Source organism: Sinocyclocheilus anshuiensis, unplaced genomic scaffold, assembly GCF_001515605.1.
Source record: "Sinocyclocheilus anshuiensis isolate Anshui unplaced genomic scaffold, SAMN03320099.WGS_v1.1 scaffold225, whole genome shotgun sequence".
In the NCBI taxonomy this organism is placed as follows: domain Eukaryota; kingdom Metazoa; phylum Chordata; class Actinopteri; order Cypriniformes; family Cyprinidae; genus Sinocyclocheilus; species Sinocyclocheilus anshuiensis.
The window spans coordinates 413,430-432,283 of NW_015539845.1; the positions used below are offsets into that span (position 1 = coordinate 413,430).

Below are 18,854 nucleotides of genomic sequence, written 5' to 3' on the forward strand. Positions count from 1 at the left end.
GACAGGCTTTGTTATAAAGGACTGCGGAATAAAGTTATTTGAGAGCTGAGAGTAGCTAAATCAAATTATTATCTTCACCAATTGAACGAGGCAAAAGGAAACAGCAAATTGATTTGGAAAAATTTGAATAGTCTTCTACAGAAGGAGATACATTCTCCAGGAGATCTCAAGATCAAAGTTCAAGGAATTTTTATTCTAGATGATTATTCCATTGCTACTGTTTTTAATAATTTTTACTAAAACATAAAATAAATGAACTGGGGGAAAAATTTGTAAAAATGGAAATAATTGTTCTACCGTCTGATGTTGATAGCCAAGGTTTTAACCTAGCCATGACTAATGAAACACAGGTTAACAAAGTTATCAGCTCATTAAGAAATACTAAATGTAGGGATGTTCATCAATTTGACACGAAGTTTCTCAAAACTCATAAAGATACTTTAGCTCCTGTTATCTCTCATCTAATTAATTTCTTATTTGAATATAGTGTTTTTCCTACTGCATGGAAGCAAGGCATTGTTTCTCCTATTTTTAAATCTGGGGATCATTTTGCGGTAAGCAACTATAGACCAATCAGCATATTGCCAGTAGTCTCAAAGGTTGCAGAAAAGGTAGTTTTTGAACAATTGTCATCTTATCTTAATAAAGCTAAGGTTGGTTTACACTGTATGCAATTTGGTTTCAGAGTAAATCATTCTACTGAAACAGCTACTTTACATTTAACAGAGCAAATAAAATCTAGGTGGAACAGTTGGTGCTATATTTTTAGATTTGCGCAAAGTCTTCAACATGGTTAATCACAACGTTCTTCTCTCTAAATTATCTAAGTTCCAATATTCATCTGGGGCTTTAGCATGGATCTCATCATATTTATCAAATAGACAGCAATGTGTAAAAATTAAAGGGGTTCACTCCAATAACTTAAACTGTACAATGGGCGTACCCCAAGGATCAATATTAGGCCCTTTATTATTTAGTTTGTACATTAATGATCTCCCACAGCAGTGCGAAGGGATACAAGTGCAAATGTATGCTGACGATACTGTTATTTTTACACATGCGAGAACAGCAGAGTTAGCAGCTGAAAAGCTAAATGTTGCTATGGAAAGTATTACACAGTGGTTAGAACAATCGTGTCTTACCTTGAACACTGTTAAAACAAAAGGGATGTTTTTTTCTAAAATTATTGTGTGTTCTTCCAATGCAGATATTTTTATAAATGGTGAAAAGATAGAAATTGTTACTGAGTTTAATTATCTTGGTTTAATGCTGGATCCAAATCTTAGTTTTAAAAAACATGTAAAGAAATTGGCGAGGACTATAAAATATAACTTGATAAATTTTAGACAAATTAGACAATGTCTACCCACTGATGTAGCCAAGACTTTTATGCATGCTACAATCTTTTCTCATCTGACATACTGTCTGACATGTTGGGGTCAAGCAGGGGAAACTGTTATTAAACCTTTAAAATCTCTTTATAAACAGACCTTAAAAACTCTAGACAAAAAGCCTAACCAGTATCACCACTGTAGGGTTTTGGAGAAATACATTTTTTTGAGCTTTGATCATTTAGACTTAGAGCTTAGACTTTTCTCAAATTTGTGTATGGTATATAAAAATTTAAATGGTTTAGCCCCTTCTACACTTCATGATTTTGTGCATTTTCGCTCTACAGTCTCTGTAAGATCTACTAGATCATCATCTACTAGTGATTGTGTTGTTCCTTTTCGTCATTCTGCCTTTGGGTTATCATCTTTCTCAGTGAAAGCTATTATTCACTGGAACACTCTACCAGAAGACATAAGGATGTGCACATCTATTGACATGTTTAAATTAAAACTAAAATTTTGTTTAAAAGCAACCCAAATCTGTAAACACTGATACAGTTGTGGCTTAACTGAACGTTATCGTTACTGTTCTTTTTTGGCTCTGATGGGATGTGTATAAGTATTACTGTAATTGTATGTGTTTGTTATTTTGTTCTTATGTTTATTTGTGATTATGATTACCTGCCAAGGGACCGCGGATGAAAACTAGCCATTGGCTAAATTCGGTATAATGCATGAAATGGAAACATTTATGTTAAAATTGTACATGGTCCCTTTTCAAATAAAGTTTAATAATAATAATTTCGCTTTAGGGGCTTTGTAGGTTTGAGAGATCCAGATCACAAAATAATTTGCACCCTGTTTACATTTGTATTTTTCCGCCATCCACTTTTGATTAGATTACCCGAAATGGATCATAAGACCAGGTTTAAACGGGGTCTAAGCGAGTCTGAATCCTGAAACAAGTGATTCCGGCACTATAGGATTATCCCGTGATGCTGGATTACGATTGTAAATCTGCTTCAGTCCTGATCTGATTTGTTACTGAAGTTACTATCAGAAGTATAGAGACCGAGAGAGGACTAGAAGGCTAAACTAGTGCTAGACCTGAAAAGACCTTTTTTTAAGAGAGAACCTACTCTTCTCAGAGCAAATCTCTGATTTTATTGCTTGTAAAGCCAAGCTCTTTGGCTTTGAGCTGCAGGATTATCCTCGCTCAAGGGAACTGCGGTGGAATCGTGTCTGGAAGCGCTGTGTTCTGGATTCCATCGATCCCACAGCAAAAACCTGCTGAGATGGATTTACAAGACTGACACAATCACTCCTCCCAATGTCTCTTCTCCCTCTCTCTCTCGCATTGCCATTCTCTCAGAGTGCTGAATGTATGCTATTGTGTGAGACCCACTCCTGCCCCCAGGCAGCCCACCCACCATACCTCCCACCCCCAGCCCTGCCCATGCAGGACCAGGCTGTCCCCCTTCTCATTCGACCCAGATCACCAAGGAGTGGAGGACTGACTCAGTCCCTGCTTTTATCCCCCATTCCACATTATTATCGTCTTCCTCTACAGAGGGGATGCAGGCTCTTCCGAGGCCCAGGGCCCAGGTTGTTGGCACTAAGGGGTCAGCGAAAGGTGAATTAGCCCCTCACAAAGCCAAACAGGAGGAGCGTAAGCACCAGGAGCTGTTGGCGTTAGCTCTGGGGGTGAATCTGGGCGGTAAGGGTGCCCTCCTCTGGAAGCCTCTAAAGATTTTTACTTGTTCACAGATCAGCCCGTCACCACTGAGCCGACGGACCACAATCAAGGACGGACCGGAGAAACACTGCAATTATGAGAAGATCCACAACTTTAAGGTGGGTGCTGGTTGTGTTGTGGTTATGTAATGTCGGAATTATGATATCTGCACCATTCAAAAGTTTGGGGTCAGTAATATTATAAAAAAATAATAATAATAATATTTTTATTCAGCAAGGATGACAATTGGGACATTTATAATGTTACAACAGATTTCTATTTTAAATCAATTATGTTTTTAGAACTTTCTTTTCAGCAAAAAAATCCTGAAAACATATTAAGGAGCACAACTGTTTTCAACATTGATAATAACATTGTTAATAATTTTCATGAATGACAAATCAGCATATTAGAATGATTTCTGAAGGATCATGTGACACTGAAGCCTGGAGTAATGACTGCTGAAAATTCAGCTTTGCCATCACAGGTATAAATTACATTGTAAAATATATTTAAATAGAAACCTGTTATTTTAAATTGTAATAATATTTCACAATAATACTGTATTGCCCTCCTCTGGAAACCTCTAAAGATTTTGGCTTGTTCACAGATCAGCCCGTCACCACTGAGCAGACGGACCACAATCAAGGACGGACCGGAGAAACACTGCAACTATGAGAAGATCCACAACTTTAAGGTGGGTGCTGTTTGTGTTATGTTTATATCATGTCGAAATGATGGTAACTACACCACTGTTCAAAAGTTTTGGATCAGTTTGATTATAAAAAAATAAATAAAAATAATAATAATAATATATATATATATATATATATATAGAGACATTTATAATGTTTTTTAGAAATTTATTTTCAGCAAATAATCCTGACATTTTTTTATCAAGTTTTCCACAGAAATATTAAGGAGCACAACCATTTTTAACGTTGATAATAACATTGATAATGTTTTGTGAGCACCAAATCAGCATATTAGAATGATTTCTAAAGAATCATGTGATAATAAAGACCGGAGCAATGGCTGAGCAACAGTAATATTTCACAATATTATATTTTGTTTTTTTTTATCAAATAAATGCTGCTTGGTGATCATAATAAAAAAAATTTCTGAGTAAAAAAATTTTAATCTCATCATAAACTACTAATTGAAGTCTCACATGCATCCATTTGGCAGTATGAACCAAAATATGATAAAAAAATGTTATTTAAATATGATGAAAACATCATTTCAGAGTCTCACTATGTCATCTCTTCATTGCATTCATTTTGACATAACATCAATTTTAACATAAACATGAATGTTTTATGCAGAATTACCAGTTATTTTAGTCAACTTTCTATATTAATATATATTATGTTAATCTATATTATGTTGATATTGGACATACTGAAGATATTTTGTAAAGCCTTGTGCATATATATGTTTGCGATTGTTTTGTTTGGATGTTTTTTTGTTTTTTCTTTTCAAAACCACCAAAATTTGACATGTTGGTTGTGGGCCTGATGAAATCAGTCACTTTTATTGCATTCTATATTTGGCATTAACATGAGGTTGTTCAAATGTATACTAATGTCTCGTTCAAATGTTTATGTGCTGACAGCATTTAAATGCACCGTACCCATACCGTGAGCCTCGTATCAATAAGCTTAAATCTATCCTATGAGCCTAATTGACTAGGCTTTTAATCCATTAACAGCACTATTGACTGATTGGATTGATCGCACAAATCAATAACCTCTCGCTGCCGAGCTGCTGAATGGCCTCTCCCATTTCATGCCTTTTCAGCTTCTGAAAAATGACTGAGGCTGAGAATGAACACAGTGTACGGTCATCTGACTTCCTTTTTAAACCCTGAAAGAGCAAAACTAAGCAATCATCTGACTTCAACGTGTCGCTTGGAAGCTTCCTCATAACATCTTCCTCATTATGTCACCAGCGGTCATAAGAGCATCATGTATTATTCAGTATCACCTCCCACATGAGAGTTCTTACAGAGACTGTGTCCCAAAACCTAGTGAGCTCACTCAGTAGGTAGCGCTTTAAAGTATCATTGGTGCGTTCTCAATTCAAAGGGAATGTAATTTATGCTGGCTTATGAGATATTTTGTTTTGGCCAAATGTATCAATCAAAAAAGCATCATAAATATTTTGATACTAAAATAATGAATAAAAAATTAAATGTAATTGTTAAAAAATAAAATTAAATATTATAAATTAAATAAAATATAATATATATATATTTTTTATTAAATATCATTTTTGGCCAAATGTATCCATCAAAAAAGTATCCATCCCAGAATGTGCTGTTACAAGCTTAGTGAAAAAATAAATTCAAGATGATGGACGAAGCAAGAAAAATATTTATTATAAATAAATTGTAAATACTTATAATAATAATTATAAAATAATTATTTTGATACTAAAAGTAATCAAATGAAATTGAATTGCTAAAAAAAGTTAAATAAAATAAAACTAGACCTGACTTTTACTCAAATAAAATAAAACAAAAATAATAAAATAAAATAAATACAATAAAATATAAAATATTCAATAAAACTCAAACAAACTGACTATTTGCATATTGCTATGTGTATTGAGTGCTATTTATCTGATATGCAGAGTTTTTGCCCTATGTAGGGTGCAAATCAGTCACTTATAAGGTGACATTTGAGCTAGAATGTAGACAGCTTACTTGGTTTTGGAACAGCTACTAGTTCTGGACTGAGATGCAGAGTATTCTCATTATGATATTTCTGTTTCAGCATTCATACACCTGGGCTTTGTTCCAAAACTCTGTGTTGCGTCTTTTCTTTTGTCTATCTTTGTGCTGTGTTTTGACAGCACAAGGGTGTGCATGGGAACATGCTTTGCGTGTGACTTCCAGCAGCTTGGTAACAGATGCCAGACACATTATTTTCCCCTCGCAAACCTGTAATCTGACTCACGTGTATTATAATTTAAAAATCAGGGCTGTGTCTTCACAGGGGGTCCACCCTATTTACATTCTTTCGGTACCACCCTCTAGTCTTTACTTAGAGGCTTGATTATTTCCTCAGAATTTTGGGTAGGAGCAGTTTTGTCTCTGAAGTTCTTCCTGCCATCAAACTGACCCTTGAGTGCTTGGCTGCTGTCTGAGGGTTTGACAGAGAAGGTGGAGTTGACACTTCACAGAAGTACAGTCAACAGCTTCACTCGTCACTGGCTGTCGTTTCCCACATCAAGTCATGCGTCAATTTAAAAACATTTTTGGAGCTATGACCCAAGAGTTAGAGTACAAACACTTTGCCATGATGGTGCCATGATGACAGACAACGAAGTTTTAATCACTTTAGTCACATTTCCTGGTCATGTCCGAACTTGTTTGATCATTGTATTGTGGATTGTTTTATTTAATATTTGTGTTTTGTTTATTTGGTTTGAATTAGTTTTTTTTTTGTGTGTTTTGTTTATTTTTGTTTTGTTTTGTGTTTTCTTTTATTTTGTTTTGAATTTCCTGAGGCAAGTGGCAAATTGAAATGAAATAGTTTTTATTTGATGTTTGTGTTTTGTTTTGTTTTGATTTTTGTTTTATTTATTTGTTTGTTTGTTTATTTTTTGTATGTTTTCACAGCTGTTTTGTGTTTTGTTTTTCTGAGGCAAGGTGGCAAACTGAAATTAAATTTAAAAATTAATTACAATTATATTTAATCTAATTTAAGTTTCCCTAGAAAAAAAGAATACTGAACTTAAACAATGTTGGACAGTACCTGCCACATTTTATAAAATAATAATGCCAGTGGCTCTTTCTTCAAAATACAGCTATGAATGTGAAGTCCAATGCTTTTGTCCAGTCTGTATGTTTGTCTAGTCCAAGCAAGACACACTCTGTTAGTTGTCAGGTACAGTGAGAGATACTCTGGAAATATAATCATTAATTTTCTGTGGAACTTTCATTATGAGCTTTAGCTGGAAATTAAAATGTAGAGATGAATGAATGAATGACTGGACTAATATGTATGTATGTGTGTTTGTGAACTTTTGTGTGTTTGACTCACAATGACTGCTTTGTCTTTGGTGTAGGTGCACACCTTCAGAGGGCCGCACTGGTGTGAATACTGCGCAAACTTCATGTGGGGTCTTATCGCCCAGGGCGTCCGTTGCTCAGGTAACCCTCCACCAATCACAAACCCTCCCACACAAATAAAGTGTCCATCAGAATTATGGCACCGGCCAAGGAGCATTATTCATATCAAATTACAATCCAAAGGCCGCTTAGGATCCAGGTCATTTCTCGTGCCATTCTGGTAACAATGCCTAATTGGCTGTAGAACTTTTCCAACGTGCAGTGGCAACCTGAGGCTAAATACTGAAAGTGATACCTGGGACAATAAGGGTTTTAACTAGTATGCTGATGTGTGGGAATTTTGCATTCCTAAATGACACCTGGTCCAAACCAGTTGAGTGCCTTCTGTTGAGTGTTGACTATTTATAGTGGAACATACTGTGTACACTATAGAGTATTATAGAGAGAGGCACACCCAGGTAAACCAGGACAGTCTCCTTGTAGTAATGCCAATTGCATCAGGCTACACTTCAATCACACAGATAAACATATATAAAAAGATCCATAGATGCATACACACCTGTACTGTATGACAAAGTATGACACTTTATTGGTTGTTATGTAGAAGTGATGCATATGATTTATACAATAGCTTTACAATAAAGATAATTCTTTCAACTTAAAAAATTATGAATCATGAACTAACAATTTTTGTAGGAATTAATTTTAATCCAGGTGAATATAGGTTAATTTATAAGTAAACTATTGTTATATAGTGTTCATTCAGGTTTAGACATAACACATGTACTAATGTTAAAAGGAAAGTTAACAAAAAATGGAAAATCTGCCCTCATTTATGACCCTTATGTCGTATGTATGACTGTAGAACACAAAAGAAGATGTTTTGTTTGTTTGTTTTTTGGGCGAACTATGGATTTCATTTATAAACACAACTTTATATTAAAAATATACAATATTTGTATATAGAAAGGAACCTATATTATATTTACCAATACTATATTACTAATATTATTAAGTGATAAATTATTGTTAATTAATTAACAAGATAATATGTGTTGTAAAAGTATTGTTCATTAATATTTCATGTTAGCTGTGGCATTTAGTAAGGAATAATTAGTCAGCCAGTCATTATTGCAAAATAAACCCTGACAGTGTGATCTTGTATCACCCTTAAGTGTTTTGTTTTGTTTTGTTTTGTTTTGTTTTGTTTTGTGAGGCATCCTTAACCATTTTCAATACAGGATGTTCCTAGATGTGGCCTAGATAAACAAATCCACCTTAATTCCATGATTACGAGTTTGCTCAGATCTCATGTTATCATGGAGCTGGTTATTGTTTGACACCACTTTCCCAAAACACTCAGTACATAAACTTAATTCAGTCACAAGGCTTTACTGTTGGTTTTTCACACTGTAAATGGTCTCATCCATTCGGGCCATTATTCAAGCCTTTTATTTTCACACAGGAGCCTCTCTTCTTTCACTCTGGCCCCCAGGCGAGACAGTGTCATCAGACACATTGAGAATTAGAGCAGAGTTGAATGTGTCCCCAGGCCCATATGGAGGAACACAGTGTTTTTCTTTTTGTCTCTTCTGTTTTTTTCTCAATGGCCTAGAGATGTGAAGGAGGGCTCCATGCAGGCAGTTAAACTGACAGTGAGTGTGATTAATGACATTGCTAAAGATGAGGAACAGTAGGACAGCATGTGCATGCTACTGGAGACACACAGAGAGACAGACCACCCTACTACCACATTCCCCTACACAGTGTTGGGGAGTAACTAGTTACATGTAACGGCGTTACGTAATTTAATTACAAAATAAATGTAACTGTAATCAGTTACAGTTACTAAGAAAAAATGTGTAATTAAATGACAGTTACTTATGAAAATGTTAACGATTACAAAGGGGATTACATTTGAATATTTACACACATCCACATACAGATTTAATTGATTTCTTTCCCAAATTGCGCTGACTACTCTGAGACATACGGCCCTATAATGTCCGCGATGCGGAAAACACAGACCGGTTCGTAGAATCCAGTCATAAAAACAGAATTCCTATAGCCTAACGCGGACGGAATATGCCACATTTTGGACGAATAAATCAAAAGTAGGTCAGTGCACTTGAATCAAAACGCGATATGGACTAGTGTCTGTGAATATTAAGCCGCAAATAGACAATATATGAATCCTACACGTTCTGCGTGTCTGTGGAAATCAGGCGCGGACTGGCCATCGGGAGAACCGGGACAATTCCCGGTGTCCTGGCAGCCGATTTGGCCCGATATTTTAATATTATTATTGTATAATTGCCTGACGAATGTACTAAAGCGATTATTTCCGAATTCGCCATTCGATAATTAAATCTCTAATAAATCATGAATCGGTTTGTCGTGACTGGCAATGCTTCGGCTCGCCTCCGCCAAACGGTTTGGTTCAGAGTAATCAATGCGAGAGAGAGAATGGAGTGGACTGTGGAAGCGCACAGATGGAGCAGAGAAGCAACACTACTGTTCAGGGTTTTCAAGTGCAGGTCAGTTTCATCTGTAAATATGCTATTGTAGTTTTGTCTTCCTATTACATTTCCAAAGTAACCTTCCCAACACTGCCCCTACATACACACACAGTCCCAGTGTCAAAGCAGGGTATAAAACCAGGATTCTTACAAGTTAAATGACATAAAACCGGTTCATTTTTTTTCCGCATGTTCTAATTGTGGAGTCAAAGAGAGAGGTTTGCACTCATTATTGGTAGCAAAGCTCTTTCAAATGCAATTCTAAGTAGATTTTACATTTTCGGAAGAAAAAATGAGGACTGCATGAAATGCAAACATCGCCACTGAGACTAGGGAGCTGGGTGTGGTTCCCAGAGCATTGCTATGTGGTTGCTAGTGTGTTCTGGATGGTTGCTAGGTTGCTTACTCTCTTCAGTTAAAAAAACGCAAGTTTTAATGATGCTCTAATCTTTATATATTCTATTCATAATATATTATGGTTCAAACACCTGAACTTATGCCACATAATTTGAGGTATCATTCATGTATATAGCACAAATTGTGTGGGGCACATTACACATGGTGAAGTTTAATACTTAAAGGATTTTTTTTTTTTCAAATATCAAACCCTGATTATGAGCAAACACCAGTAATATGGAAAAAGGTCACATTTTACAGTAAGGTTTTATGTGTTAACATTTGTTCATGAACAAATAGTAATAAATAGTACATTTCTAACTTAAAGTTCACCCAAAAATGAATATTGAATGGTTTTAGTTTTAGTTAACTATAATAACCCAATGGAAGTGGATGAGGCCAGTCCATAAATGGTGAAATACTCAGTTTCAATAGTATAGCCACAAAACGTAATAATTATATAGTTGTGTTCTGTTAGTTCATGATACCTATGCATTAAGTACTGTTAACAAATTTAACTTTATTGTGTTGCTGAAAAGCAAATGAACAAACCTGGATTGTGTTTTTTCAGCTGAACTTTATGGCCACAGATTCCTTATGGTGATTCAAATTAACAAAATATGTGTGGCAATCGGACACAAAACTTCAGTCTTGACTCAGTGTATTCGGGGGCAAGAGCAGAATAATTGTTTTTCAATTTAGCAGGTGTCCATCACACACATGAAAAGAGGACACTTGCACGCACATACGTATATGTATGTCGGCCCGCTGGAAAGCACACCCAGAGTCACTCAAGGTTGCGCTCTCAGATTGACAGAGCCACAAACACACAGCAGCATGTGACAGATATTCTCAATATTTACCACCCAGTTTGACTGACACGCACCTGTTTCCTCACGTATACTTTACCCCTGAAGATATACCCTCCATCAGACCCCTAGACACACACACGTAGACGCTTTGGGTCTCCATTCTCTTGGAGCCTGTCTTCTTGCCTCTTTGGAGACAACAGGGTCATACTCTTCTAACCTTTTGACACGTTACTCTTGCAGACTGCGGGCTGAACGTGCACAAACAGTGCTCCAAACTAGTGCCCAGCGACTGTCAGCCGGACCTCCGCAGGATCAAGAAGGTCTTCAGCTGCGATCTCACCACACTGGTCAAAGCCCACAACACGCCACGGCCGATGGTTCTGGACATGTGTATCAAAGAGATTGAGCACAGAGGTAAATATCGCTTCTAAAATGGAGTGCTAGAACATTTTAATATGGAGATCTCAGGCTCAGATCTTCTCTAGCACCTGTGGCCTTCAGTAAGGCACTTAATCACTGTCTGTAGGCAGCTGCACTCGGCTCTGACGTCTCCTTGTCATATATCAAGGTGTGCAAAAAGAAGAATCCTTAGATAACTAACCTAACCTTCAATCAATTTCTTTCTACATAGAGAAATATAATATATAATATAAATATGTATTTGTATTTGTATTGTAATATGTCTTTTTCTTTCATGTGTGCTAGCCTAGAAGACTGAAAATTTCTCAAATGCCTGAAGACTAAAATATGCTACTTTCCACATTTCAACATTTAAAAGTATAAAAATTAAAGTATAAAAAAAAACGATTTATGTATTGACAGCCCTAGTTTTAAAAACATTGCTAGAAATAAAAACAAATATGATTTTAGTGTGAAAAGAAATATTCTTTTACTGTTCATCTCAACTTTCTTGCTGTGAAGATGTGTTGACATTCTTTCTGTCACCTTTAGCTTGCTCACTGGAGTTTGGAAGACTTATTAAAACATTAAAAGTACTGATTTAAATGGCATATACATATTACATATTATTACATATTACAAAATATGTATTATTACAGTGTAAAGCTGCAAATACAAACAAATAAGTATGAATATATATTTACATTTCTATAATATGTTTTTTTTTTATATGTTTAGATAGTATTATGTTTGTGATCCATTTAGATTTTAATCATTTGTTTTGGCTTATGTATAATGACAGTATAAAATCCAATTTAACTTTGCATTTACATTTTTGTCTAATCATACACTTTTTTTACTTGCACAGTCTTTACGCATGATATTATATAGCTGCTTTTGTATTTTATGAAGATGGTCCCTCACAAGGAGATCCTTATTACAATTATAAAATAAATTCAAATTTAGACAAAATACTGAACGCCTATCTTTTTGAAGAATCTTAAAATGAGTGAAGAAGGACTGTAGAACAGTCCCACATATATTTTCCATAATGAAAGAATCAGGGATGTCATTCCTATACACACATGTGATTTGATGATAGATGAACTGGGCAAGATGCAAAATATCCAGTTTATCAAAAGGATAATAAAAAGATTAACTGATTTTCTGATTAGCTGTTGGTTGCAGCCCTAGTTTGGTTAATACTAATTTACATGTTTACCTCCAATTCCACTTACTGGATAGTTGAAGTATATACTGTATGTGTTACTTCTGCTTTTTCCAGGTTTGACATCAGAGGGTCTCTACAGAGTGTCAGGCTTCACAGAACACATTGAAGATGTCCGGCTGGCCTTCGATAGAGGTTTGTATTAGTAAACTGTTCTACCTTCACATTATTCATTATCAGGTGTATTATAGGTGTTCAGCTAACATTTGGTCTCTCCACATTCGCTTACATGCTTAAATAAACTCACAATCCTTTATATATCACTGTTATTTTATCAACATGCAACCTGGATGGAAAAACCCATGCTTTTCCATCCAAAACAATGTATTGTTTATACAGTATAGTGATTAATCTGTTATTCATAACAGATAACTAATTCTACTTTGCAGATGGTGAGAAGGCAGACATCAGTGCCAATATGTACCCAGACATCAATATAATAGCTGGAGCTCTGAAGCTTTATTTGCGAGATCTGCCCATTTCAGTTATCACATATGACGTCTACTCCAAATTCATACAAGCAGCCAGTAAGAGACTTTTATAACTATGTATTAATTATAAAAGATCAATTATATATCAGTTATAATTAACTAGAAACTTACTCTTGTATTCTGTGTTTTGATGATCATTATTTTTTTTAACTACTTTGATCTTTTCATTAAATACCCTCTGATTCTGATACGACACTTAATAAATAATTTATGACAATGAATTAATTAATTAATGACAATTAATTAGTACATTTATGAATGAATGAATCCAATCAATCAATCAATCTTTTATTCAGCAGTCCAGTATGTTTGGGGTCAGGACGATTTAATTGATCAAAAGTGACAAAACCATTTATGATGTTACACAATAATTCTATTTCCAATAAATGCTGTTTTTTTTTTACTTTCAGTTCATCAAAGTATTGTGAAAAAAAATCTCATGGTTTCCACAAAAATATTAAGCAGCCCAATCAAAAGTGATAATAATAGGATATTTCTAATAATAATAGGACATTTCTTGAGCACCAAATCAACATGTTGCTGAAAATTCAGCTTTGCCATCACAAGAATTAAAAAAAATATATATAGATAAATTGTTATTTTAAATTGTAATAAAAATTCACAACATTACTTTTTATACTGTACGTTTGATCAAATAAATGCAGCCATGGTGAGCATAAGAGCAAACATTAAAAAATAACTTGTTAATGGAAAAACAATAATAAAAGTATAATGATACAAAAATAAATAATTTCACTAGTGGTCTCAGATTTTGGACTGTGCTATAACATCATGGAATAGGGGACAGTTTTAGCAGAAAAACTGACTTTGCACAATTCTAAACAGTATTTTTTACATTTTCTGTTATCAGAAATAACAGACCCTGATTCTAGACTGGAGGCAGTTCATGATGGTCTTCTCCAGCTTCCTCCTGCCCACTATGAGACCCTGCGGTATCTGATGACACACCTGAAGAGGTAAAATGGCAAATGTATTGAATTTCCACCTACATTTACTGCTCCCTTAGGTGCCGGTCCCATAGTTCATTACATGGCTCTGTACCTCATTGAGCCGGTGGGTGTTCAGGTTTTTGTTCCATTTAAGAACCTTCCCTGCGGCTTCATAGAGTGATTTTACTTCCTGTCACCATGCAATATAAAACTTATAAGACTGATTAGAAGGAAACAGGAAACACAATACGGCACTTTAACTCAGTGCACTTCAGGAACTAAAAAACCTACACAATGATCCTCAAGGATTTGTGCTTTACCTCTAACTTGCCAAGCCAGCTTTGCCACATTTCTCCATCCATGGAAAGTATATCAGTTTGCATGTTTATTATCAAAATTGTATTGTCTGAGGCGTTTTTTCCACGTCTTTTCTCTGTTTATCAGGGTCACCATGTACGAGAAGGACAATTACATGAACTCAGAGAACCTAGGAATCGTTTTTGGCCCGACGCTCATGCAGCCCCCGGACCAGAACACACTCGCCACTCTCAACGACATGAGATACCAGAAACTGATAGTTCAGCTCCTGATAGAGCATGAGGACATCTTGTTTTAAACAGCTGAAATGAAGACATCTTTTAAAGACTTTAAAGAGCGTGTACATTTTAAAAAGCAGCCTGCCACACATTTCAAAGACGTGTTTCCTCTTCAGATTTTGCGTAGAAAATTTGGACTAAAAAATTGCACATTTCACTCAATGTGTTTCAATCCCCCAAACAAATACTGTTAAGCATGGAGTAAATAAACATTCGTGCTGAATACAGAGTTAATTATTATTGATGGGCATTTTGTTTAAAGGAATAGTTCACCCAAAAATTTAAGTTTGCAGAAAATTTTGATGTAGATGAGTTTGTTTCTTCATCAGAGCAGATTTGGAGAAATTTAGCATTACATCACTTGCTCACTAATGGATCCTCTGCAGTGAATGGGTGCCGTCATATTCAGAGTCCGAACTGCTGATAAAAACATGACAATATTCATTCACAATAGTAATCCACACGACTCCAGTCCATCAATTAAGAGAAAAGCTCTTAACAAGATGTTAATTGATGATGTTTATTGATAAAATGGAGTCGTGTGGATTATTGTGATGTTTTTATCAGCTGTTTGGAGTCTCGTTCTGACGGCACCCATTCACTGCAGAGGATCCATTGGTGAGCAAGTGATGTAATGCTACATTTCTCCAAATCTGCTCTGATGAAGAAACAAACTCTTCTACATCTTGGATGGCTTGAGGGTGATTAAATTGTAAGCAAATTTGTATTTTTTGGGTGGATTCCTTTAAATCACAGTACCTTTTTTCTCGGATGCCAAATAACTATGATGCTTTGACCTTGATGCTCTACACGATAAACTCTATGAATCTATGGTCAATTAACATTGCAAAACTGACATATTGTCAAGTGTGATTTAAAAAAAATTATATATTTTTGGGTAATGAGGTTGGTAAATGTATGTGTGCTATAATGGCAAGGCAATTAAGATCATGTTCAAAGCACTTTTTAATTTTACATGGAGTGTAAATAGTTTTTTTTTTTTTTTGTTCACTAATGCTGTGTTTACCCATGCCTCCTTCAAATTATATTTTGTTCGCCCTGACAACAATTAAGTAATCTCCGTCATCACCCAGTGAATGGACAAAATGGTTCTGTGATCTTTTATTTAGTGCTTGTTCCTTCCTCCTTGGACTTGATCCCATTTCAAGAATTTTGCTAAACAAAATTGCGTGTATTGTGTTCATCTTGGACTACTGAGGTGAAATCAGCCATTCACCTCGAAAAAAAAAATGTCCACAAATGGTACAGTCACCTTGCTTTGAGTTCCTTCAAATTGTTTATTTGATAAAATACCTTTCTACATTTTTAAAAAAATATATATTTCTGTGAAGAATGATTGTAATTATGATGGTAATTTATCAAATGCTGATTTATTAAATTATGTAAATCTGGTTACTTTTAAATCTTGATTCTCGACTTAATGACAGTCAAAATGAACTTCTGAAAGTAGTTTGTGTATTATTACTTGAAATTGCAACACCTCACATTTGCAGTATGTGAAATATGTTGCTGTAATTAGTGCTTGGTCAGCTCTCTTTAGGCGTTGGTTTTCTTGTTCCAAATTCAGGGGTGTGAACGGCAGCATTGTTTTAGTATCAGACAGCTGAGCTGGTATATGCCCCAAAGTGACTTTTTCACCAAATCACAGGTGAAGTGAGAACCTGAAACCGGCTTCCTGAGGGCAGCAGCAGCAGCTCAACAGACCAATGAGAGAGCGGAAGGAGGGCGTATGAGCAGCAGGTGAACTATAAATGAATGAATTCATCACTCATTATAGTTTAGACAGAGGGATGCAGCATTATATGATGTTGTGGGTAAAGATATAGACAGAAAAGCTACAAGGTTGTTCTGCTGGATGTTTTCTTAAAATAAACAAAAGACTCGACAGTCAGTCTCTGACTAACATTAACACACCTGAAGCTGAGGTGAGTGTTTCTGAAAGGTGGTATAGATTTGTTAAAAAATAAATAAATACATTTCAGTTTATCTTGAGGTTATGCTTAATTTTCATGATATGTTTTAAATGATTATGTGTACAGCATAGAGATGATAGATAGATCGATGATAAGAGTTTCACTTTAAATGCCAAAATTAAAGTCTGATGAGTTAAACTGACTAGAGATAGATAGATAAACAAACATATAGTAACGAAACTATATATTGTAGCCTATGCATAAAAATACATATTAAAAAGTTTGTAAAAAAAATTGTAAACATTTTATAAACATTAATAATATGCATTTCAGTGTGAATTGAAGAATTAGACAGAATGGCAGACAGATACTCCTGGTGGAAAAACTTAACTGGAAAAAATAAGAACCATTTTAAAGAGGGCCAGCAGGAATTTGGAAATGCGGACAAGACGTCAGTGAAACAAACCGGCAGCGAGAACAAGAACGGCAGTCTGATCAGCGACGAGACGTACGACGACTCTCAGCTGGAGCCTTCCTTCAGTGAATACACCTGCCGGAGGAATTGGACAGTTTCACGGTCTGGCCGTTTTAAAGAGAAACGAAGAGTGCGGGTCACCATGCCCGAAAACAACTTTTATGACAAAAACATTGCTGCAGCAAAGTAGCTAGTCAATTTACGCTGTTTGTAACAAATGAAGCTGTTTACACTGGAAGCACGCGACGCGTCTTCTGGGATTGTGGATGGAACCCTGAGATGGTCGTCTGTCAAGCAAGCTTGTTCTTATTTTGTTCGTCGCTTGCAGTGTAGAGAGGATGTTAATGAAGAAAACCATCATTCGGTGGAGCCATTGACTTCATTTTCAGTGACTGACACAATGACACCTGTTACATTCTGCAGTAACCTAGGATTTGTCTCTTCTGAAGGATCTGAGAGGCTGCACGCTTCATTTTTCAGTTATTTGCCTGCAAAAAGAAAGACATACACTGTAGGCGCAAGTAGCTATTATTGTTGTTTGGCTGTTTGCATTTTTCCCCCCAGAAAAGTCTCTTATTTATTATTTATAAAGGGGATTTTTAAAGGAACATTTTTTTAGATGAAGGATATCCAGAAGATATGATGTAAATTTTTACCCTTTCAGTATGGGGAACAATTTGGTTTGATTTAAAGTTCGAAATGTTGCACCACTGAGAAGTTATAAGTTTCGAGGTTTTATCCAAGGTTATTTGAGACGGATATAAAAGATAGATCCACTGGTGCAAACTGAAATGAAACTGAATTTAACTTACGCAAATTTTACAGCAGTTTATGTAACTGTGTAATGCCATAGTAAAAGAATGGAATGCTGTTAAGCATGACTCGTGAGTAAATGCTGTTGTATGCAAATTATATACACACCACACTAGTTATCTGCATCATGTAGGCTAGGTGTGATGAGGACTATGCCATCTGTCAATGAAAGGCCACTTGACTGCATTCTAACTGAGTGCCTCATCGTTTTCTCCATTATTAAACACTACAGTATGTTCTCTCTCTGCCATCTGTCCCACTTGACTGCATTCTAACTGAGTGCCTCATCGTTTTCTCCATTATTAAACACTACAGTCACTACAGTAATGCATAAGTCATTAGTATTTTCACCAACAAAAATGGGTTTAAGGCAGTTATTTCTATCTTTTGCTGTAGTCTGTAGTGTGTAAATACCAGTTTACATTTTCAAACATTCCTTTTGCCATTAATTGTAATAATCCAGTGAGATGTTTGTATGCACAAGGAGTCTGACAACAAGCAATGCTCCACACAGAGATCTGATCTCACCATCATCCAGTCAGTCTGAAATGACATGAAGAATCAGAAAAAAACGAGAGACTAAATCCAGAAGAACTGCAGCAACGTCTCCAAGACACTTGAAGAAACCGTCCTAAGCTACCTGAAAAATGTGTAAGTGTAACTAGGACAAAAGCTGTTTTAAACGCAAAGGGTGGTCGCACCAAATGTTGATTTGATTTAGTTAATAGAAGTTAATTGATAAATAAAATCAATTTATGACATAATTTTTGAAAGCATCCTCACTTTACAACGTTTACACAAGTGCCTATAACTTTTCACAGTACTGTAGATTGTAGGATGGTTTCTTCAAGTGTCTTGGAGATGTTGCTGCAGTTCTTCTGGATTTAGTCGGTCTCAGTTTCTCTGATTCTTCATGTCATTTCAGGCGGACTGGATGATGCTGAGATCAGATCTCTGTGTGGAGCACTGCTTGTTGTCAGACTCCTTGTGCAAACAAAAATCTCACTGGATTATTACAATTAATGGCAAAATAAATGTTTGGAAATGTAAACTGATATTTCCTACTGACACACTACAGCAAAAGATAGAAATAACTG

At 35.6% G+C, this 18,854-nt stretch overlaps 1 protein-coding gene across 5 annotated transcripts in view; it reads left to right on the forward strand.

Moving 5' to 3' along the window:
- LOC107684543 (beta-chimaerin-like) overlaps positions 1–14,848 on the forward strand; it is a 51,434-nt gene extending 36,586 nt beyond the window's left edge. For all 5 annotated transcript variants that reach the window (XM_016480824.1, XM_016480825.1, XM_016480822.1 and 2 more), the window contains 7 exons: positions 3,677–3,763; positions 7,141–7,225; positions 11,112–11,285; positions 12,556–12,633; positions 12,888–13,025; positions 13,861–13,966; positions 14,384–14,848. In XM_016480824.1, coding sequence (XP_016336310.1) covers positions 3,677–3,763; positions 7,141–7,225; positions 11,112–11,285; positions 12,556–12,633; positions 12,888–13,025; positions 13,861–13,966; positions 14,384–14,555 — 840 coding nt within the window. In that variant the 3' untranslated portion in view covers positions 14,556–14,848. The remainder of the gene's footprint in view (positions 1–3,676; positions 3,764–7,140; positions 7,226–11,111; positions 11,286–12,555; positions 12,634–12,887; positions 13,026–13,860; positions 13,967–14,383) is intronic.
- Positions 14,849–18,854: the final 4,006 nt, after the last annotated feature.